This window comes from Rhinatrema bivittatum, chromosome 9 (assembly GCF_901001135.1).
Source record: "Rhinatrema bivittatum chromosome 9, aRhiBiv1.1, whole genome shotgun sequence".
Taxonomy (NCBI): domain Eukaryota; kingdom Metazoa; phylum Chordata; class Amphibia; order Gymnophiona; family Rhinatrematidae; genus Rhinatrema; species Rhinatrema bivittatum.
In genome coordinates, this window is record NC_042623.1 from 41,278,439 (window position 1) to 41,303,020 (window position 24,582).

At 44.8% G+C, this 24,582-nt stretch overlaps 2 protein-coding genes across 2 annotated transcripts in view; one reads left to right on the forward strand and one right to left on the reverse strand.

The window, feature by feature from the left end:
- CCDC146 (coiled-coil domain containing 146) overlaps positions 1-24,582 on the reverse strand; it is a 393,451-nt gene that overhangs the window by 318,218 nt on the left and 50,651 nt on the right. The gene's annotated exons all lie outside the window — the stretch shown is intronic.
- FGL2 (fibrinogen like 2) lies at positions 291-23,677 on the forward strand. Its single transcript, XM_029617031.1, has 2 exons — positions 291-1,004; positions 22,754-23,677. The coding sequence occupies exons 1-2, from the start codon at positions 395-397 to the stop codon at positions 23,458-23,460; spliced, it is 1,317 nt and encodes a 438-aa protein (XP_029472891.1). The 5' UTR covers positions 291-394; the 3' UTR covers positions 23,461-23,677.

Sequence of the window (24,582 nt, forward strand, 5' to 3'; positions counted from 1 at the left end):
TTTGGTAATCAGCCATACTGCTGAGTTTTGTAATGTATCTTCTCCTCTGCAGCTGTCTGAAATTTCAGTTAATAAGAATGCTCAAAAAAAGCAAAGAAAATTAGACAAGAATGGTTTTCAAACCACAATTCATCAAATCTGTAGATATTTTGCCTTTTCCTTTGTGCACATTCCTATACACGTTCGTCAATAATGCAGGATACGAGTTCAGTTTGCCAAGAACTACCTCCTTTTCCTCTGCAAAGTTACTGTAACTGTGATGTAAGAACTCCCACCCTTTTCTGAGAACAGCGAAAGCTCACTGGTACTGCACAGCCCAACTGCTGCTGCTGCTATAAAAGCAGTTCCACGTTAGTGTACTTCCTTGCTGCATTTCAGAATTGTCCCTGCAAACATGAATCCGTTTGTCCACTTGGTCTTGCTACAGACTTTACTATTTTCTTCACATGTGTTTGCTGTGGCAGATGAAGGGGACGAGGGCAGCAATGGAAAAGTTGTTCATTCCTGTCCTATCAGGCTGAGAAACGGTGGAAAATGCGAAGAAGACGAATGTCCCTATCAAGTAACTCTTCCTCCAATGACCATCCAGTTACCCAGACAATTCCATCTTCTTGAGAAAACGATCAAAGAGGTACAAACGCTTAAGGAATCAATAAACAAACTGAAGAAATCATGCCAAGACTGCAAGTGGCAGGCTGACGACAACCAAGAAACAGCCAGTAATGAAATGCAGGTGCCAGATTCAGAAACCCCAACAGCGAGCAGCAACATAGAAAACAACAAAATCCAAGAACTCCAGTCCAAACTTAACAGGGTGTCCATCAGCCTGAAGAATGCAAAGAACCAGATCAACACCCTCCAGAGCCGCCTGGAAAAGATAAACCTCATAAATATGGACAACGTGGAGAATTATGTAGATAGCAAAGTGGCCAACCTTACATTTGTGGTGAACAGCTTGGATAGCAAATGTTCTTCAACATGTCCAGCTGTAAACGGAAGTCACAGTAAGTGAGATGTCATTTCTTAAATTGCTTTGGTAATTGTTGCTTTTATCTGTTTCTGTAAGAAGCAATATGATTGTAAAACATCGATATAAAACCATCAAACTCTCCTTTACAGAAAGCAAGAGAGGAAAGACTTTATAATGCCTCTGTAAAGAAAAAAACCAAATGTTTGAAAAGTAGCAATATATTTCATTGATTTATGGAGATTATTGTAAATTGTAATGTTGGTACCAGTCAATCCAATGCCTGTGTCAGAATGTGCATTTTTAGAGGCAAGCTACTGATATCAGTAAGAAGCAATGGGATAAAAAAAAAAAAACAAGAAAGTGTGTCTGTATTTTCATGTTAAAATATGACTCTGCTGTAACTCTTCAGGCTAGCTAGATTTGGAAAAGCTGTGGAGGTAATGTTCACAGCCCCAGAGAAAAAGAGAGAGAGAATCCCAGCCACTGCACAAAAGTGACATCTGGTGCATGGATCAAGGGCACTCTTTTGTCAATTTCTGATGGGCAGCACAGTCCATGCCTCTCAGCTAGAGGTTTCTTGCTGTTATGGCTGGGCTAGATGGGAGGGAATGACCCTGAGTAGGTGAGAATGAAGGCACATGATTAGTTCCAATTGACCTAGAAGCCCAAAAGCATAAGTGAAAGCTGCTGTAGCAAAAAATGTAAACAGGGAGATGTGTGCTGCTTGTGTTGCACCTGCCAGCTGGTTTAAAGCGCTGCAGGAAAAGTGAAGGTGACAATGAATACAGAGTACCCTATCATGCAGATTCAATCATTTAACCTAAAGAAAATCACTTAACCTCTCTCTGTTCAAACTTAGATCATAAAGATGATGTTTTTCATAGTGGGGCAGAGTGGCTAAAATAACTGGCTATGTTTTAGCTGGCTATCTTAGGCTCACTTTCAGCCACAACTGATCCAGCTAGTTTGTGGATGAAATCAGGATTAACTCCAGTCAAGCAAAAGTTTGCTGGCTAGATTTAAGCCTGCAGTGTCTGCACTCAGAGTCAGCCAGCTAACTTTAGCTGGCTAGTGCTGAAAACCAATGCTAGCTGGCTAAGTTCTATTCCTGACTCCAGAAGAACCCAAAATCTGAGTGTCCCAAATCTAGTGACACTAGACTTAGCTACTCCGGAGTGGTGGTGGGGGTGGAATTTTCACCCCTGGAGATCCAGCCACTTAACTCCAAAGTTAGGCAGCTTGATCCAGCTGAATATCAGCCTCAGACTCTTTGGAAAAGAGATCATACAACCATGTAGGGAAATACTCTGGAGAGTTGTGATGGTGCCATATGCAGTAGAGGCCAGTTCTGATCGAGCTGACAACCCATAGGAAGAGAAAATTGTTAATCCCAAAAAAAGAGATAATATCTTTTAGCCCCATGTTCCTGTCTCACTTCTATCATTTCAAATAGGTAGGGCAGGTTAGGCATAGCACGCTCTTCTTGTGTCAGAAAGTCACAAGAAAGGAAAATGATCACGCTGATTTCCTGTTTGATCTGTGAAATGAAAGTACTTCAGCCTGTACGATCTGAGCATCTATCATGAGTTCATATGTATTATGCCAGCCTTACAGGTCGATCCAGTAAAGTGTGCTCCGTCGGAGCGCACTGTCACCCTGCTCTGGACGCGTGTTTTCCCTTACCCCTTATTCAGTAAGGGGAGGAAAACACGCGGCCCACCCGCGGCACCTAATAGCGCCCTCAACATGCAAATGCATGTTGATGGCCCTATTAGGTATTCCTGAGCGATCCAGTAAGTAAAATGTGCAGCCAAGCCGCACATTTTACTCTAAGAAATTAGCGCCGCCCAAAGGTCAGCGCTAATTTCTTCCGGCGCCAGGGAAGTGCACAGAAAAGCAGTAAAAACTGCTTTTCTGTGCACCCTCCGACTTAATATCATAGCGATATTAAGTTGGAGGTCCCCAAAAGTAAAAAAAAAGTAAAAAAAAAAATAAAAAAATTTTGAATTCGGCCCGCGGCTGTCGGGCCGAAAACCGGACGCTCAATTTTGCCGGCGTCCGGTTTCCGAGCCCGTGGCTGTCAGCGGGCTCGAGAACCGACGCCGGCAAAATTGAGCGTCGGCTGTCAAACCCGCTGACAGCCGCCGCTCCAGGCCAAAAGGAGGCGCTAGGGACGCGCTAGTGTCCCTAGCGCCTCTTTTTCCTCGTTTGCACCGCGTCGCCTAATTTAAATACTGGATCGCGCGCACCGGCGAGGGGCCGGTGCGTGCGCCGGGAGAGCGGGCGTTAGTCCGCTCTCCCACGGACTTTACTGGATCGAGCTGTTAATAAGGTGTAGCAAAGGGTCAAGATGTTCACTGGAACATAAATTCTTAGCATGATAATTAAACCATTGGAAATATGCATACAGTCCCCAGCGCACAAAATATATAAACGAACATGTGGTTTCCGGACATGCCTGAAAAATGAAGATGCAGATTTCATTGCTGCAATTAAGTGTGGTCACAAAATAGTACAGATAAGTGTCTTCAAAACAGACAAAAACATGCACAGTTTCGGAACTCGACTTTTTGTACTCTGCAATATGTGCTAAAGAAAAATTGAATTCTCTCCTTACGCCATCTTGTGCATTAAACAAACAAAATATTTGATATTATTTCACTCTTGATTGTACTTTACATATTTTTATGCTGTGTGTGCACTCATTAAAACTTTATTGCCATAGTATTGCTGATCATTTCTAATCAGATCTCAATGAAAACAACTTGTTAAAATGGTAATAATAAGAGGAATAATCTAAAATGGTAACTCTGAAAAGAGACATTACTCCACCTTGTTGAATTGGCAGGACTTAAGCCAGCAGGCTGTAATAGTGTATGCACTGGGGAATTGGGGTGAAAGGCGAATTTGTAAAGATGGATAACAAAATAGTTATAAAGCTTGCAGGTGAAGCCAAGACTTGACTAAAGAAACCATGTGTGAAATTGTTTTCAATTCATTTGTAAAAGAACATCATTATTTTAAAAGAAGAAATGTTGGCATCATTATAATATCCAAGTGTTGTAAAGTCAGAAGCAATTTTGAATGAATTATTATTTCTACAGAATAAAAATGGTGCTGTCACTTCATATTAAACCACAATAGATGGACTTAATGGACAATATATAATATAAATATTTATATAATTCTTAGATTTTCCCTGTACGATTACAGTCTTAAGGCCGGATTTTAAAACCCCAGCACGCGTAAATCCCGGGGTTTACGCGTGTGGCTGGGCCTTACGTGCGTAAACCCTGGGACATGTGTAAGTGCCGGAGCCTTAAAAGGGGTGATCTGGGGGAGCAGGGCGGGGCTAGAAGCACCCGGTATAGCGGCCATTTGAAACTTGCTCCTGCTCCTTTGCAGGAGCAAAAGGTGAGTTAGAAAAATGGGGCGGGGGCTAAGATAGAGATAGGGGGAGGGTAGGATAGGGGAAGGGGAAGGGAGGTTAGGGTAGGGGGTTGGGAAGTTCCCTCCCAGTCCGCTCCTTAATTGGAGCGGACTGGGAGGGAACTGGGGAAGGCCCCAATGCGTTGCAGTGCGAATTTGCTAAATTATACCCCCCCCCCCCTTGCGAGCACTGACCTGGAATTTTATAACATGCGTGCGCCAGTACATGCATGTTATAAAATTGTGCATCCATGTGTGCGCGCTGGGTAGCGCGCGCAGATGGACGCGCGCATGTATTTTAAAAAAATCCACACCTTAGTGTATTACATGAAGTATTTTTTCCCAAGTCACAAAGTAGAAAAAGCATTAAATCAGCAGTATTATCTAGAATTCTCAAGCTATTCATTGTCTGTCTCTTGTCTCTACTGTTTCCACTTGGGACAAAAACACAAAGGGACTTTAGTTGAAGTGCGAGGGAGTGAAGTGACCAGAGATTGAGGAGGATCTGTAGCAGCACAACAGGCATGTATACTCAGAAAGACTGAGCGAACCCAAGTGGCCCTTATCTATTGACATCTTCTAAGCTTCCCTATGGAGAGGGCAATTTCCAAAAGCCATTTCACTGGGTATGTGGCTAATTATTCAGATAAACAGGCTCTCTGAAACCTGCCCACCTTGTATGCAGGTATAAAAACGTGCATCGTTCAACAACGCGCATTCTTCTATCCATATTTTGTAGAGGGGTTACAGGGGCAGAGACAACAATGCACGCAGTTTTGTACTTTCAAAACTGCTCGCGTTTTCTAGGCCTGAAAAAGTATCTGCAGAAAAAGTGGGTGCAAATCTCTGCGGGGACTTTTTCCTTGGGCAATTTTCAAAGGAAAGAACTGATGTAAATTATTTGATAATACACTTTCTGCCTTCCAATATTACTTCAGTGACCAGATCAGGCCAGCCCACAGCTCTGATTTAAGCACAATCATGACAGAGCTATGCCTGCTTGTTAGATCTTCGAAGTACATAATATTTTTGATTCAGTTTGACAGAGCTAACAACTGCCCACCTGGTCTTTTCCATATTCCAGGCAAATGTACATGCAGTGAGGCCCTACATGCTGACTTTTACTCGCAGGAAGAGAGGTCCGTTATCAGAAAGCCCATTTCTGTGGGTAAAGCATGGCATTACCCAAGGAAATGGCTTTGAGATGTATCCTCTGAGGGGCCGACTTTGTGTCTGCGCGTGTAAATTAGATGGCACAAATGCACATAAGTTACACATTTTTCAAAATGAACTTGTGTGTAAGTGCCCTTTGAAAATGATCTCAGCAAAACTACCTGCACATAATCGCACCTGCTAAATTATGTGCATAAAGCTTATTAAAATTCTACCTGCATTTTCAAAAGTATGCACAAGTAGGTGTAGGAGTGCAAGCCCCTCCCCCTCCCCAACCTCACCCAAATTGAGAAGAGGTATCTACTTTGTACAGGCAGACTTCAGCCCCTAGCACTATGCTATAAAATTGGGTTCCCTATGAATAAGATCAATATGACAGACTCACTCCAGATGAGTTGTAACTGCTAGGTTTCAACTTGCCTAGAAAAGTAACTTTAACGAATGGCTTTAATTATGATTAAAGAGAACCTGATGATATGGATCACATGTTTAAGCTGGATTGGTTTATTGTGTTCATTTTTTACTTTCATCCTGACTGATGCAACAGGTTTGACAAACGCTAAAAGATGTCACCAACCCAGCCAATCACCAGGCACTTTTGATACACTATTTGTTCACTACTGGAGTGTCCATGTGGTGGTATTTCGGTTTGGGTAGGTTTATTAGAAGCACATTTGGCTTGGGTGGTCTTGGCAGAGATGGGCCATGACTGGTTTTGAATATTTATTTGTATTTGTTGGACTGGAATCACCCGTTGTTGCAAACGTGCAAAAGTCAAAGTATAATTTACCACAATCAAACTAGAGTATACATTCCATGCCCTAATTTTCTTTCACTTCTGCTCTTTATCAACATTCACATCTGGTGAAGTTCCTTATTCCAGGTGATGGAACATTTACTAGTGCTTCTAATGCAGGCTTGTATTTTAAGGACTGGAACAGAAGTTGGGTTGTTTTATATCAGCATGAAAAAGAAGACATACATTTTTAAACGCTAATAAAACCCATATTTACATTCCTCACAAATGATGGACAGATGTCCAACATTAAAGTTTTATAGACAAACAGTCCCAGCACTTGATGGAAAACAGCAAAGTAGCTTTCTAAACTCCATAAACTGACATTGTCAGGGTGTATTTGTTTCACAGAGAATGTTTTTTCTTAAACTTAAATAATATTTAATATTTCTTTTTATATCTGGCAAAATATTTATTCTCAAAAGCCTGATACATTGTTTTATTCTTATAAAAAAAGTAGGTATAATTAGTCAAGATATGCCTAGCATTGTTGCTAAAGCAGCCTTTTTAGATTTAATATTGGTTCACAGATTAAAGCATTTTTTACCCTCAAAGATTTCAAGTCAACTATGCAGGCTTTGTTTCTGTCAGGGATTGATAAATGTAACTTGGTGTATCTTGGCCTTCCTAATACTTGGATTTAAATCCTACAGATTATTCAGAACTCTCATGAAGTTACATGGATTGCTCATTGCTTGGCGTATCACATTTAAAGTGATTATTCTAACATTTAAGATGCTTAGTGTTATGCTGGAGGTGGACCCTTGGCCTGGGGCAGGATTGGTATGGCCCTCTGAGGGATCCCAGAGAGCGCCTGCCGCCAGGAGGTGGAGCATACGAGGAGACAGAGGCAAGCAGGAGCTTCACCAATAGCGGTCCGGGGGCTCCGTGGGTTGAGCCCTTGGATTCCTGGACTGCCTGGTCTTAGGTGGGCCTCTGAGCTTCGCAGAAGAAGAGACCAGGGCTGGCATGGTCAGGCAGGCAGAGGTCAGACTTGGAGAAAGCAGCATAGTCAGGCAGGCGGAGGTCAGGCTTGGAGAAGACAGCATAGTCGGGCAGGTGGAGGTCAGGCTTGGAGAAGACAGTGTAGTCAGGCAGGCGGAGGTCAGACTTGGAGAAGACAGTGTAGTCAGGCAGGTGGAGGTCAGGCTTGGAGAAGACAGCGTAGTCAGGCAGGCGGAGGTCAGGCTTGGAGAAGACAGCGTAGTAAGGCAGGCGGAGGTCAGGCTTGGTAATGGCCAAGCACAGAGAAGGCAGATTCTGGAACATGGAGGAGCCCGAGGCAACAAGAATAAGAGGACCTGTTGCAAAGGCAATGCTTAGGGGTGCTGCCCAGGCATTTATACTGAAAAGTATCTGACGTCAGCAGGGAAGGCCGGCAACCCTAGCGCACCATGGCCCCTTTAAATGTTGCAGGGAGGCACGTGCGCATGCTTAGGGAGCCGGGCCGGTCAAGAAAAAACGGTGGTGTTTCTGCCGTGCCGCGAAGGCGCGGATCACTGGCAGGGCCACTGCAGGGAGGGCAGCGCTGGAGATGCTCCCCCCATGCCGGAAGGGACCGGAGCCTGTCCCCGGGAACAGCGAAAGATGAGGAAGGCCGACCACGGGTGCCCTTGCCGGCCGACATAACAGTACCCCCTCCTCAAGGTCCCCCTTTTGAGAGTTTTGTAGTCTGAGACATGGGGTGTCTGTATCCTCGGGTACATCAAGAAGCTGCCCCCTTTTCTTTTGTTGGAGGAGGATTTGTAGGGTCTGGATTTCTTTTTCTTTGAAGGACAGGAGGGACACAAATCCCTTTGTGGTTTGCTTGTGTTCCCTTTCTAAGGCTTCATATTCGGCCACCCTGTGTGACAATTGTTCCTTCAGCTGTGTAAACATGGTCTTTAAAAGGTTCTTGTGAAGGAAGTTGGAATCGGTCTGAGTCTCTTGTGACTTCCTACTTGGACTTGGAAAGTTAGGCAGTGCGGTGGCCTCGATCATAGAGTTGGCAGGCTCCGTCAGTTCCAAACAGGTCTCAGAACATTGTGGACCCCAATTGTGGGTCAGCCGAGGCCCAATCAAACGGTGCCTGATGTTTTCGTAGCCACAGCAGCCCTAGTATAACTGGATTCACAGCTTTGGGAAGAACTTAGAAGGTAATGAGCTCGGTGTGATCAGGCCCTACCCTTAGAGTCAAAGGATGTGTAACCTGAGTCACCAATCCGAGAAGGAAGTTCCCATGGACAGAAGCGAGAGCCACTGGCGGAGTCAAGGGACACGTGGCAATTTGGTATTGATCCACAAGGTCTTGCTGGATAAAATTTCCCCCGGCACCGGAATCCACAAGGACAAGGGTGGGGAAACAGGTAGAGGATTGCTGCAGGGAGGCTGATAGTAGAAACAAGGGGGATGCAGTAGTTTGGCCAAGAGCTACTGAAGCCTTGATCCCTCGGCATGAAGAAGGCTCCTTTTTCTCGGGGCATTGGAGACAATGGTGACCCTGGTTCCCGCAATATAGGCACAATCCAAGCTGGAATTTCTCTTCCTACGAAATATGGGCATGACCCAGTTGCATGGGTTCTTCGATGGAGTCCTCTGAGAGCAGAGGACAATTCTCGACGGAGGGAAGTGGGGCCCTCGGGCGGTTCCTTGGAGTAGATCGATTTACTCGAGTCTGCTCCTGGAGTCGTCGGTCTAATTTCCCAGTTAAGTCAATCAGACCTTCAAGGGATGCAGGGATCTCACGTGCGGCAAGTTCATCTTTTAGTCTGGGTGCCAGTCCCTCCAGAAAAATGGCATGTAGACTGTTATCTGCCAGTTCAGCTCCGTGGACAAGGTGCGGAACTCGATTGCATAATCGGACAAGGAACGAGTCCCTTGTTTCAGCTGCAACAAGTAGGAGCCCATCGAGGGGAGCCTGCCGGGTTCATCAAAAATTTGCTTGAAGGCGGTCAAAAACTATGGGAAGCTAGACAGCAGAGGGTCAGAACGTTCCCACAGCGGGGAAGCCCAGGCCAGGGCCTTGTCATCTAATAGGGACAAAATAAATGTTGTTTTGACTAGGTGTTATTATTTGTGATAATTGTAGGTGGATCCTTGGGCCACTGGCAGATGACCACACCCACGGGGGAAGATCCCGAGAGGGGCCACCGGTCAGGCTCAGAGTTGGGAGACAGACACACACTAGATCTTTTATTAAACTGTATAGTGAATCACCAGAGGTGGCAGTAGTGAGCTGAAAGAGCTCGGCTGGGCTGTACTCTCTCAGGCACTGGAACAGTGGTCCCAGCTGTAGAGAAACTGAATATAGTGAGTAGGCAGAGTATGCAGAGTTCAGGAACAGAACCTTGATAGTAACACTCACACAATAGTCTCTTGAAGCAGCCCAGGGGCTGGAATGAAGTAGGCCCTCAAGGAGCGAGTTCCTGGTTCCAGGGAAAGCTCTGAGTAACTCACTGGTGTTGTAGGCAGCGGCGACTTCCTGGCAGAAGTTGTATTCGGTAGCAGGTCTAGGAACGTGGGCCCTCGAGGAGTGAGTACTGGTTCCAGACTGCGACCTGAAAAGCAAGAGAGAGAGCGATGCCCCCGAGCAGGGGTACCCCTGGTAAAGTCCAAGGAGGCAGAGTAGCAAGGTATGCGGAGAACGAATCCCATCCGCAGCGATACCTGGAGGAAGCTAAGTAAACGTATGCAACCTTAACCTACACCTTTGCTAACTCAAATAGCTAGCAAAACGAAAGACTTTAAGTATCTGGTGAGGATGACGTCATCTCAGGGGGGACGCCCCTGAGGTTCGCGCCACAGCTGGTACTTGAGTCAGAGCCATGCCGCGCGTGCGCCCTTAGGCTTCAGGAGAACATAGTGGAAGAAGGCATCTAGCCGGTCCGGGGACGCCAGAGAACGGCAAGATGACGCCACGGCAGCCAAACTTCCATCAACCAAAGAGGGAGTCACAAAAGAGGTAAGGTGGGCGGAATGGAGACGTCGGGCAGCAACGGTCGCAACACTAAGTTACTCAGGAAAAGCGCGGCCTGTAGAGTGAAATGCATCTGACATTGATTTAGAAAACCCCAACATTGTTTGGGGTCTCCCGAGTAACGGGGCAGAGCTGGTAAGGAAATGACCGCCTGTCCCGGATCGGAAGTCATCGGGAATGATGGTGCACCGAACTGAGGCATGGAGTCTTGACGGGCGGCGAGACAATTTACGTCCACCACAACATTCTGTAGGGTTGTCTGGAGACTCTGAAGTTTCTTGACTAGTCCAGGAATAGACTTTAATACTGCAAAGTCCTCTGGCTGGGAATCCAAGCGGGCATTTAGTCATTTGATTGAGGCTGCCAACGTCTCCAGGAAGCGTTGTTGCTCTTGGATCTTCTGGGCTAAGCTCGGAATGGCCTGGAGGGCTGACAAATCCGCCGAAGCCATGGCCTTTGCAACCTGTTGCGCTGGAGGTGGACCCTTGGCCTGGCGCAGGATTGGTACGGCCCTCTGAGGGATCCCAGAGAACGTCTGCCGTCAGGAGGTGGAGCACACGAGGAGACAGAGGCAAGCAGGAGCTTCACCACTAACAGCCCGGGGGCTCCGTGGGTTGAGCCCTTGGATTCCCATACTGCCTGGTCTTAGGTGAGCCTCTTAGCGTCGCAGAAGACTAGACCAGGGAGGTCAGCCCAAAGGCTGGCGTGATCAGGCAGGCAGAGGTCAGGCTTGGAAAAGGCAGCGTAGTCAGGCAGGCGGAGGTCAGGCTTGGAGAAGACAGCATAGTCAAGCAGGCGGAGATCAGGCTTGGTAATGGCCAAGCACAGAGAATGCAGATTCTGGAACACGGAGGAGCCCGAGGCAACAAGAACAAGAGGACCTGTTGCAAAGGCAACGCTTAGCAGCGCTGCCCAGGCATTTCTACTGAAAAGGATCTGACGTCAGCAGGGAGGGCCAGCAACCCTGGGGCGCCGTGGCCCCTTTAAATGTTGCAGGGAGGCGCACGTGCGTGCTTAGGGAGCCGGGCCGGTCATGAAAACAATGGCAGTGTTTCTGCCGTGCCGTGAAGGCATGGACCGCTGGCAGGGCAGCTGCAGGGTGGGCAGTGATGGAGGTGCTCCCCCCGTGCCGGAAGGGACCGGAGCCTGTCCCCGGGAACAGCGAAAGGTGAGGAAGGCCGACCACGGATGCCGTGACTGGCTGACGTAACACTTAGAGGAGGTTCTGCAGCTTATCTGCAGTCTTCTCTTGCCCCTTATGAGTCATCTTATACTGATACTGTTATCTCGTTATTTATATATTATTTGTTGCTCTGTGTGCTATCTCTCAGCCTCCTTTTTTCTCCTTTGTCTCACCCCCAGTCCCTGTTTTATGTATTTTCCACCTTTGGTTTGGATATGAACCGGTATGATGTAACCACTAATGCCGGTATAAAAAAGTATTAAATAAATAAATAATAAATCTTGGATCTTAAGATCATCTAGATCAGCTAGACTTTGTTTGCCATCTCTGAAGGAGATGCGTTTGTCAGTTATACATTATGAGGTCAATATTCAAAACACGTTCAGTGCTATTTAGCCTGATAAGTGTAACTTATGCGGCTAAGTAGCGGCTGCTGCTTAGCCGTATAAGTCACTTATACAGCTAAAACGTTAGCCGCATAAGTTGTGGGAATGTAGTGAGTGGATCGGAGCAGAGCGAGTTAGCTGTACAAGTTATGTGGCTAACTACTGATATTTGGTCTTAGCCGCATAAGTTATGTGACTAAGTTAGACGCATGTCTAAACTTAGCCGATATAATAACTTATGCAGTAAAATGTGATATATATGCATATATTCAGCAGCCTAGCCGTGCTGCTGAATATACCTTGTAACTTGTAAAGAGCAACAACCTCCTCCTTTATCCCCCCAACCTGTAAAAAAGAAAAGTCTCATGGGACGCAGGGGTTTGTCTCTCTGCATCCTGCTCCTACATGCATGCAGCTTGGCTCCATCTGTTGCTGCTCCTTGGCCATGAGCAGGATGGGTTTCGCTCATGGCCTAATGGATGTCCTTGCTCCTCGGCCGCAAGCGGGATAGCTCAGCTCGCAGCCCACCAGATGTCCTTGCTCCTCTGCTGTGAGTGGGGTGGGCTCTGCTCATGGTCCACCAGGTGTCCTCGTTCCTCGGCTGCTCATGTTCTGGAGGTGGAGGAGAGCCAGAGAAGAGATGATAGCATCAAAGTTGGTGGCGTGTGGCACATACTGTTTCAAAGTTGGTGGAACCTATGCATCGCTGTGCACTACAGGCGTTACGCCCATGGGGGCAGGCTCAACTGAGAGAGGGAGAATTAATCTGTCACTTCAGGAGTTGTGCACCAGAATTTTTCTGTTCACCCAGGCTAACCAGGCCTTCACTTCCAGCACAGGAAGCTTGTCCATCATCTGCTGGAGACAGAATATTGACAGGCTAGTGCCAAAACAGAGGTACATAAAGAGTAACATTAGCAAGCCTGTTGTTCTCTATCTGCATCTGCTGATTGGCATAAATAACTCCCTTTTCCAGCTTGGTCTGACTGGCTGAAGAGGAAGTTAAGGCTATCCTTTTTAATCGGGCCTTATGAATGTATTTAATTTGAAGATATTAATCTGGGTTAGAGGACATGGGTTCAGCATTTTATCATGGCTCTTTTTAAGGTTTCATTGTTTTATTTAAATGTTATTTGGTTTTGTTGGATTGGTGGCTGTTTTATATTCTGCATTTGTTAAGTGTTAAATGTATTTTTTCTAACTGTTTTTGTGCTTTACCATGAGCTCATTTGATTTAGTGGAAAGTAAAAGCTTTCAAAAAAAATACATATTTTAAAAAGATTCCTTAGTTGAAAATTCAGCAGCTGCATAGTTAAATTATTTTATGGTCCGAACAAAGGAAAAGTAACTTTCCTTTGACTCTTGAAGCACTTTCCCTGCGTGAAATAGAACTGTTTATTATGGCTACGGAACATGATGTTCCAAGAACCTGTCAGTTTCATCATTTCCTGTGAACACCCTTGGGTTAAGGATTATCTGACTGGTGAGAGACCAAAAGATGTTTCTGACCCATAATCTTTCAGAAGCAGCCGGAAAGAAAGAAAAATCCTTTGCAAAGAGTAATTATTTAGATGGGAAATTATGTAATTGCTGCTTTGCCCACCCTTTCCTTGTTAAAGATCAGACAATTATAAATGAAGAGGCAAATACTGTCATTTGTCTTACTGTAACTTGCTAAAAATCATTTTGCCATCTCAGCCCTTGACTGGTGCACTGAAAATGTCCAAAAATATTACTAAACTTTGCCACATCTGGAGAGCTGCACCTGAATAAAAGAAATCTACCTGTATGAATATCCTACTGCAAAATAACAAACATCTAATCATCATTATTAGAACTAATAACAGTAATACAATACAAAATAGTTACGTTTGTATACATTTGCTACATTGGGCAATACTTTTTAGTTCATACTACACCAGCAAAATTCAGGACATGACACTAATTAACAGTTGACTGCCTAGCTATAACACTTATATACTGAAGTGTTAAAAATTACATCTCATGGAATTAATTTTAACTTAATCCAAACACAAATAAAGATTTATTACCCCTAAATTCTACTTGTCAGTGGTGGCGAGTTGGCGGCATGATCACATCACTTAGGCCTAGATTTTCCATCGGCGCACAGCTTACTGAATTCCGTGAAAGGTGGTGCTATTGGGCGTACTACTGGCGACGATAACAGGTCTTACCTTATCACCGCCAGTGAAGCTACCGCTGTGTCCGCCCCGACTCCGCCCCTATCAAGCTATCGCCCACGAAATGTCCCTTTTCGCGGGTGATACCGATAGAAAATGACCCCCTTAGCCTCATGAAATGCCTCATGCATGGAGGGCAACAATCCATAAGGAGATATTTGACTTCAAAACTTACAGCTATAGACAGATCTACACTTGAGCCCAGACACACAGCGAGTGGTTACACAGGGGAAAGAAATATATTTCATTACATAGCAAGATAACACGCATGAATTCTTTATTTGAACAATCATTAATAAATGTATATATATTTTATTATTAGATTTTAAGAACCTTCTCTGGAATTAGAATGCAGTAATACAACAATCGATCTCTGTCCGGTTGCAGGGCCAGCTCTAGACTAACAGGCGATCTATGCTAAAATTGAAATTACAGGCCCCTGCCCCCACCTTAATACTAATTCTATTACTACTACTATTTAACATTTCTATAGCGCCAAAGACACATGCAGCACCATATAAACACACAAAAAATGTCAGTCCCTGCTCAAAAAAACTTACAGTCTAATAAGACAAACATACAGGACAAAATACATGAGGCATTTCATTAAAAAGAAAAGAAAGCTAATGAGGCTAAAAGCAGACAATCAGGCCTAAGATTTAAAAGCAACTTCAAAAAAGATTTAAACACAGCGAGAAGCAGGCATGATACACCAGTTCAGGAAGACTATTCCAAGCACACGGTGCAGCCAGGTGGAAAGCACAGAGTCGGGAATTGGCGGTAGAGAAAGGCACAGGTGAAAAAAAATGGCTTCCCTCGTGTCTCCAACCTCCACCTCCTGATCCCTACCCAATCTTCCCCCAACCCTTTCCTCCTCCCAGTAACAAATGTAGGATTTTGTCACTCCTAGGTACTGATGGTGCCATCAAACTGCCCCTCTCCCGATTAGATCAGACAACATGAATGAAGTCTGGGGTCTATACAGTATGAGTAAGAACCTCAATAAAATCCCTGAAACTCAAGTTCAGTAAAAATAGCACGTGTCTACAGAAAATCCTCCAGTAATGGGTGCAAAGCAAGACAAGGAAGTTTCTCTTTCAGCTCATCATACAAAAAAATGTTCCAGACACTCTATGGTGCAGCATAAAAATCTGCAAAAAAGTCACTCAGAACCTATTTAGCAAACATGCCATACCAAATCAGCACTAACTCCCAGGACTCAAACAGCAACAACTCTACCTATGAAAAGGCAATGGGCCCTAGAACACAATACATCTACTGGAAAAACAAAACAAGCAGGATTGTTACAAAGTCTTATATAGAAGTTTCACGCTAGCAGAATATCTAATGTGTGTCACATACATAGAACATAGACAGAACCTCAACAAATACAGAATAAGCAACCATAAATTATAAATAAAAAACTGTAATGGAAACCCCAAGAAGCCAGACTCTGCATACTGTGCAATACCAGAGAAACAGACTTAGTCCTGGGGGAATTCTGCACTACTGCAGAGCAGAGAATTTGCACAGAATCCCCCCCCCCCCTTCCACAGAATTGCCATTTTCTGCGCAGAAAATGGCAGAGGAGACCCCAGCATGCTGTGAACGGAGCACGTGAAGATGAAGGCCCCTGTGTGCTGTGGGACGCGCTCCACTCGCGGCAAAGATGAAGGCCTCAGTATGCCACGAATGGAGTGTGCTCCGCTTGCGGCAAAGATGAAGGCCCCGGTGAGAGTAATGTGTGTGTGTGGGAGAAGAGAGGGCGAGGGGTGTGAGAAAGGGGAGGGTGTGTGAGAGAGGGGAAGGGAGGATTTGTGGGGGAGGGGAGGGGCTGTGAGAGAGGGGAGGAAGTGTGAGAGAGGAGATGGAAGGGGCTGTGAGAGAGGAGAGGGGAGGGGAGAGTGAGAGAGCAGGGAGAGGGGGAGGGGAGGGTGAGAGAGAGAGAGCAGGGTAGTGAGCAAGAGAGTGTAAGAGAGAACATGGGAGGTGAAGAGGGGGGATGCTTGAGTCTGGGTGCCAGAGAAATGGAGCCTACATGAGGAGATTGTGAAGGAGTGTGTATGTGTGTAAGAGATTGGCAGCTCGTGTGTATGAAAAAGGGATTGTGTGTATGTGAGGGTGCTAGCCTGTGTGAAGGGATCTGGGTGAGACAGAGTCTGTGTGAAGAGGTGCATGAGTGAAAGACATAGCCTGTGTGGGGATGAATGTGTGAGAGAGAAAGGGAGCTTGTGTGGGTGTGTATGCAAGAGAGAGGTACCCTGTATGAGGGGATGTGTGTGTCTGAGAGAGTGAGGGAGCCTGTGTGAGGGTGTGTGTATGTGTACTAGAGAGAGGGAGCATGTGTGTGAGAGAGGGAGGGTCAGAGGGAGCCTGTGTGAGGAGCAGTACTGAGAACAGGGTCAAACTCTGGGACTGGCGATAGAGTGGAAGGGGTTGAGCCTAGAGGTAGAGGGGAGAGATACTGGCAGGTGGAGGAGTTAGAACCTGAGAGGGCAAAGTGGCCAGGGGAGTAGGGAGAGCGAGCGGAAGGGACACTCTTACAGTGAATTTCTATGGAAATTCTGCTCAAAATATTTAAAATTCTGCATATCTAAGTAATAACTTTTTTCTGTATTAATTTAAAATGTAATTACTTAAAGACTGTCATGTAAATTGTGCTATTTTGACCAGTATAAAGTTTGCAGAATTTTAAGTTTTTGTGCGCAGAATTTTACATTTTTTTGCGCAGAATTCCCCCAGGTGTAAACAGAAACAGAAATGCATTTCCTCCTGAATTGTGCAAAATACAAGCATATCATGCATTCCCAAAGTTGACACATTCCACTCACTAAACTGAAAATAAAATGCTTTTTTCTACCTTTATTGTCCAGGCCTTTTATTTTTCTAATCACTTTGGTCCTCGTCTCTTTTTTTTCTACTAACTCCTTTTTAGGGTCCCCCTCCATTTTCTGTTTCTTTCTCCTCCTGTCTTCATTTCCTTCCCTGAATCTCTCTGACTGATTTTCCAGTCATCTAATTTTTTCCATTTCTTTCTCTCTCTCTCTCACTATAAAATCATACCTAGATTTCATCCCTCCTTCTCCCCTTCCATTTCTATACCTCCTCCCCTCTATTGCACCCTCTCAGTCCGCTCTCTTTTTCTCTCCCTTGCTGAGTTGCTTCCCTTCATCATCTCCTACTGGCTCTCTTGTCCTTTCCCTCAATAGCTGACTCCTTTTGCTCTCTGAAACCTCCTCCCCTCCTTCAGCTTACAACTCCCTTCACCTGCCATCCTTCCCTCCATCTTCCTCTCCTCCTCCCCCTTACCTTCCATCCCCTTTCCATCCCTTTCTTTCCCCTCCCAATACCCCTCATCTTGCAAACTCCATTCTTATCTCCTTCCATCCTCCATTTCCAATCTCCCTCACCTTCCAACCACCCGTCCCAACTCGTCACTTTCCATTCTACCCCCCTCACCTTTCAGTTTCCTCCCCTTCTAACCCATTTCACCTTCCACCTTCTACCTCCACATCTTCCATCCCACTTCCTCCCTCACTTTCCATCCTATCCCCTCTTCTTTCATCCTATCACCCCTCACCTTCCACACTCTCTTCCCTCACCTTCTATCCCTCCTCTTCCATCCTCTTCCAACCCCCTCACCTTCCATTCTTCTTCTCCTCTACCTTTCAACCCTCTTATTTCTATCCTCCCCTCTCCCTCACCTCCCAAATACCATGATCTTCTATCCTTCTCTCTTTTCATCCTTACTTCCCTTCCTCTCCAAATGTCCTCCATCATGGCCCAACAGGTAGGAGAACACAACCTGCAACCATTGTTTCTAACTTCCTCCTCACTGGCTCATAAGAACTTAAGGTAAACCATGCTAGGTCAGACCAATGTCCATCAAGCCCAGCATCCTGATTTCAACAGTGGCTAATCCAGGTCACAAGTACCTGGCAGATCCCATAAATACATCTATTTCCTTTCTCTCCTTCACAGATCTGAGGTTTTTGAACCAAACTACACAGGAGAGAGAGAAACCATTGGCAAGAGGAGGAAGTTAGAAGCACCAGCTACTGGCTCCGCTTTCTGGTGTGTAGGGCCACAGGGTAGATGGGGCAAAACAGATGATCTTCAGCCCCATAGCATAGCTGACTCGAGAGGGGGAGGAGCAGCAGCAGGAGAAAATTGTTCTTTGGCCCCATGAGCCATGAGGAAACTGAGGGTAATAATCTCATGCCCTGCAGGCCTGCAACCGCTCCTCTGCCCTGAAACAGTATCAGGAAAGAAAGAGCTGCATTAGAAGGGGCACTGGTGCCCCATAATGGATGGCAAGGCTGCACACACCAAAAGCCGGCCAAGGCTAGCAGATATCAAAAAAACTACTTTTATTGTGGTTAGTAACACCACAGTGGTTACAATGAAACAAAAAAAGGGTGAAGCAGTCGCACTCGGGCAATTTTCAAAGCCATTTCCATGGGCAGAAGAATGCTAAATCCATGGAAATGGCCCACTTGTATTAATTTTATACCCAGTAAACAAGGTATTCCCTGGGGCAAGGCTGTGGATGGGATTGCAAATATGCACTTTTGAATTTTCAAAAGTACCTGTGTAATTTTAAATGGAAAAAGGAAGTGTAGATTTGTGCAGGTACTTTATCTAAGGCGCTTTTCAAAGGCAGTAAAAATTGCCCTCATTATGAGGAAATCTGGCATTTTTCAAGTAATTAATGGAGTAAACAAAAAAAAAATTATGAATGCATATTAAAGGTTTTCTTCCTGGTGTTTACTTGTGAGGGGTGGCACTTTAATAACTAAACAGTCATGAATTATCAAAATACATTTTCCCCACTCTGGATCATAAAGAATAAAGCCTTTATCTAATGGGCATACCCTATATAGTAGATGACAGCAGAAAAAGACCAGTTGGCCTATCCAGTCTGCCCAATTACTTCTGTCCACACTGCAAGGATATATTTCAGCTTCCAGCTGTAGAAGCTTGACCAAGTGTAGGATATCACTCCTTATCCAAGTCTATTTTTGTTTTCCTCCTCAATGGTTCTCTCCTATCTACGGTAGATGAGCATAAAAGCTCCCATACTTAATCTAACACTCCTGTCGCATTCCCCATGTTTCATTTCCTTCCTGGTGCAATGCTGTGGATCCTAGTTGATTTCTGGCTTTCCTCTCACTTCTTCACAACCAGGAATCCTCTCAGCTCACCCCAGGCTTTCTTGAATTCTGCTATTGTCTCTGTCTTCACCACTTCCCCTAGGAGGCCGTTCCATGCATCTGTACCTCTTTCCGTGAGGAAATGTTTTCTGATAATGTTTCTGAGTCTTACCCCTTGGAGGCTCATACTGTGGCCTCTTGTTCTAGAGTACTTTTATTCTGAAAAAGATTTGCATGAAATCATCCAATGTCGTTTTCTGTGGTGGTGCTCGCGAGGCGGGAGGGAGACTTGCACTCTCCTGCCCCCATCATTTATTGCATGCTGTTAGGTGGGTATGTGGAGCAGTCCTCTCAGATGAGTGGGAGGAGGATCGGGGGGGTTCTTTAGTTGGGGTGGAGACTTTTCTTGAGACTGAGGAAGCTGTCTGGGGTCACCATGCTTTCACTATGAAGGGGGTGAGAGGATCAAGGAAATGGTCTGAGGGAGCTATGCCTTCACTAGAATTGGGGGGGTGGGGGCTCATTCTGGCCCATCTCAGGCCTTGCGTTAGCCCCCACAGTCTAATGCGAAATCTTATCTACAACTCAGAGGTACAGTTACGTTTCTGCATTACCAGGGAGTTCACACAAATCATGTTGCTGCACACAATGGGGTAGATTTTAAAAAATTATGCGCGCGCATCCATGTGCACGTGCTACCCGGTGCATACACATGGATGTGCGATTTTATAAAATGCCAGGTCGGCGCACACAAGGGGGGGGGGCGAGTTAAGTAATTATGCGCGGCAATGCATCGGGGCCTTCCCCAGTTCCCTCCCCTCCAGCCTAACCTCCCTTCCCCTTCCCCTATCCTGCCCTCCTCCATCCCTATCCTAACTAGCCCGATTTTTATTATCTCACCTTTTGCTCCTGCCTTGGTGCAAATAGATTTTCACAGATGCCACCTGAGACACCACAGCCAACCAGAATTCTCACATTGTAGATATTTCTGCTACCGAAACTTTTATTTCACGTAAATGAGGCATACTAGGGTGGGGAGGAGATTAAAAACATGCATATTTATACTGCAATTGCACTGCAAACTCTATAAGGACAAACTGGATGCTACAGAACACAGACTTCAATAGCGGAGTTCTTTGAGGCTGTCACAGGCTAGAGTTGAGCATTACCCAAGAAACATTTCTTCCAGAATACAGGCTACTGTGGTCCCTTTTCCATTTTAGTGGAACTTGAGAGGCAGCGGCACTCTTCAGTAACTAACATTTGCTGCTGTGAGACAGTTCCATTTCTCCTCATTAGCAAGAGCCAAATTATGACTTGTGGACATCATTAGCACATCTCCTTGGAGCAGGAGCTAGTTGCACACGCCGACACCCTGCCGGCGTGCGATCTCCAGGCACAGCGGCAAATGGCCGCTGTGCCGGTTGCCTCTAGCCCCGCCCAGCCCCTTTTTGTGTCCCGGGGGTTTACTCGCGAGGCTGGGCCATTTGAAAATTGGCCTGGCATGCCTAAGGCCAGGCCACACATGCCGGGGTTTAAAAACCTACCCCAATTTGTGTTAACCCCATTTTAGCATTAACGAGCTGGTTTATATGCATTTGCATATGATATAACGCATTAATATTTGTATTGCTTTAGTATGCATTTACTCTCTGTTAATGTCAAAACACACTAACCCAAAAGTGCATTAATGCTAACACAGTGATGACATATATTAACACATAAGGGATCTTGGGGTCATTCTTGACAGCCATCTGAATCTCAAAAAATTTATCAACCACACTACTAAAGAGTGCTTCTACAAACTGCAGGTCCTTAAGAAACTTAGACCCCTCCTCCATCACAATGACTTCCGAACCGTCCTTTAAGCCACCTTATTAGCAAAATTGACTATTGCAACACCCTCCTCCTAGGCTTTCCCGCAATTTCCATCAAACCCCTCCAAATGCTGCAAAATGCAGCTGCAAGAATCCTCACTAACTCCCGCAGGTCAGATCACATAACGCCAATCCTCAGAGATCTGCACTGGCTCCTGATCTCCTCCAGAATACTTCACAAGACCCTCACAACAATCCACAAAACCCTACACAACCAGAATATACATTGGATTAATGACTCCCTCCAATACCATACCTCCAACAGACCCACCAGAGCTGCCTATAAAGGATCTCTCTCTACACCCTCCCACAAACTATCCCTTCACATCTCCACCAAGGAACACGCACTCTCCATAGCGGGACCAACACTATGGAATTCCATGCCACCCGAACTACGCCAAGAACACTGTACAAAGACCTTAAAAAAAACCTAAAAACTTGGCTACTTTCTCAGGCATACACTTAATAACGCTCTCACCCCTCCCTCCCCCAATAGGTTCCAAAAAACCTAGACAGCAAGATATTTAAGTTTGTAATGGACCGTTTTTTGACTACAGCTAATACAGAAAAGTGTACATAGTTTTTTGCTTACTTTTCTGCCTATTACACTGTTCAGTCCTCTTGACTCTTTTTTCCTCTTCTCGCCCATCTTGTTCCTTCATCCCCGTTACATGTAACTTTTCAATTTTTTCTCTATCTATGTTCCTATTTTTTACCCCGTTAATTGTAAACCGATGTGATATGAAAATGAATGTCGGTATAAAAAAGTTTTAAATAAATAAAATGCATGAAAGCTGCATTAGCTTTAACACACTTTGGAACACTGACTCCTAAATTATTAAAGGAAGTGTAAGTATCATTACATTTCTCACAGTATTAAAAACTTTGAAAATGTTAACATTTCTGAAAATAGTAAGAGACAGGAACATTCAGTGGTTTGATGATGTGGTCAGATGTGTACTGGGACTTCTATAATAAGGGCCGGATTTTCAAAGGGTTACGCGCGCCGGGCTTATTTTCAAAAGGCCCAGCGACTCGTGTAAAGCCCTGGGACGCGTGTAAGTCCCGGGGCTTTACTAAAGGGGCAGGAAGGGGGCGGGGTGTGAGCGGGGGCAGTCTGGGGGCGGGGTCTGAGGCTCCGGCGCACGCAACTTACTTCAGCCCCAGGGCTGAAGTAAGTTTTGAAACAAGAAAAAAAAAAAGAAAAGGGTAGGAGGGAAAGGGCAGAGGAGGTAGGGGAAGGGAAGGGGGTGGGTGGGGGGGGAGGGAGCGGGGGAAGGCAGCGCGGCTTGGCGCGCACAAGGTGCACAATTGTGCACCCCCTTGCATGTGCCGATCCCTGATTTTATAACTTGCACGTGCCTGCACGCGCAAGTTATAAAAACGGGCTTACGTGTGCGCGCGCTAAGCCCATGTGCACCTTTTAAAATCTACCCCATATGTAAGCATTAGCCACATCCTGCTGAAACATCTAGCTTCTGTGTTGTTAATATTTAGCAAACTAATACAGTCATAAACTAATGCATGATTTTATCCAGAAAATTATACTTTCCAATTATGTTAATGCGCAATGACTGATTTAATGTATCACATTAAATATTAACACTAATTTGAAATTTCTTTTTTTCAGTCATACAGCTGGTATACAGAAATTGTGCCGATCATTTGAAAGCTGGTAAAAAGGTCAGTGGAATCTACAAGGTTACTCCTGATCTGAAAAACAGCACCTTTGAAGTTTACTGCGACATGGAAACCCTGGGTGGAGGCTGGACAGTGCTGCAGATGCGTCAGGATGGAAGCACAAGTTTCAACAGAACTTGGACAGACTACAAGAATGGATTTGGAAACCTCAGAAATGAATTCTGGTTAGGGAATGATAAAATCCACCTCCTGACCAAAAGCAGCGATATGCAGCTGAGAATTGAACTTGAGGATTTAAAAGGCATAAAAGAGCATGCCAAGTATAAGAAATTCTATGTTGCAAATGAGTATCTTAAGTACCGTCTAACCATTGGGGGTTATGATGGTACTGCTGGAGATGCCATGCACTACAGCAAACAATATAACCACGATCAAAAATTCTTCACTACTCCAGACAAGGACAACGATAAATATCCTTCTGGAAACTGTGGGGCTTATTATAGCTCGGGATGGTGGTTTGATGCGTGTTTGTCTGCCAACCTCAACGGCAAGTACTACCACAAAGACTATAAGGGGATTCGTAATGGGATTTTCTGGGGCACATGGCACAGTACTGCTGAAGTTCATCCAAACAGCTTCAGACAAGCTTTTAAATCTGTAAAAATGATGGTCCGGCCTAATGACTTTATTGAATAAATTACTAATCACTGCAACTGGAGTATGTTAGGACCTATTCCATTTCAAGTCAATTTTTTACTTCTCCTTTTGCATTCTGAATAGACTTTTTCATGTTTCTGTAATGCTTATCTAATTGTAGTCTGTCCACAAAAAAAAAAAAAAAGAAAGAAAGAATGAATATGCCCACTTCCAAAGTGTATGAAGTCATTCACAAATTCTATTCATCATTCTGTCAAAAAACAGGTAGGATGGGGAACTGACTGAAGACTTTGTTAAAAAAAAATGATGTGAAGATCCTACTCAGTACTGAACACCCCAGATACAGGGCCTTATTCAAACAGGACTCTGGAAAAAATCACTACTGAACGAGGTCCAAAGTGCAAGAACTTTTATTTGAGGTTTCTAAAAGCTTAAATTAAATAACATATATGTGGATATTAGTTTTCAAGGATTCTAGCCCAATTACTATGCAAAATAAATTTCACACACCCTGCCAGTTGAGAAATCAGTTTTTAAGAACAACCTCAGGCTAGCTGAGTCTAATCATGGCGCAAAGTCGATGCTCTGCCTCCAAGAAAAGAGTGGAAGAGAGAAAGATTGCTCTAACCCTGCTCCATCTGGCCTGGTGTACTGCAACAGTGAGATTCAGAAGTGAATACGCGGGTAGGGTCCTATATAAATACTGTAAATAAGGAAAAGCACTTATTGCTCTCATGCTGAACTAAATGTATATGTTTCTTAGCTTGCTGTACTTTTGCTATCTGCAACCGAATTCTCTGTTTACTTCTCTCCCAAATGAAGCATAAGGGTTAATTACTTGCCAAAAGCTAGTGTCTCAATAACAGAAGCCTTGGGGCATGCATCCACTCACGCTGTAAAGAACAACATGGATTCAAATGATAGTTTTGATGATTAAGAACATCTAGTAATGAATGAAGAAATGTTTAAAATTTTGATGAATACTCATTTAAACAGATGGACTTGTATGAGAATATGCAAAGACCTACTAAAACAAAAAGCACAGTGGGACCCTACCCTACCAATATGCTGATGTCTGTAGGGAAAACATTGATGTTCTTTATATCAATTACTACTGTACAAAGTATTTCAGTTGTAAATGTTCCAAAAAACTGTGACTTA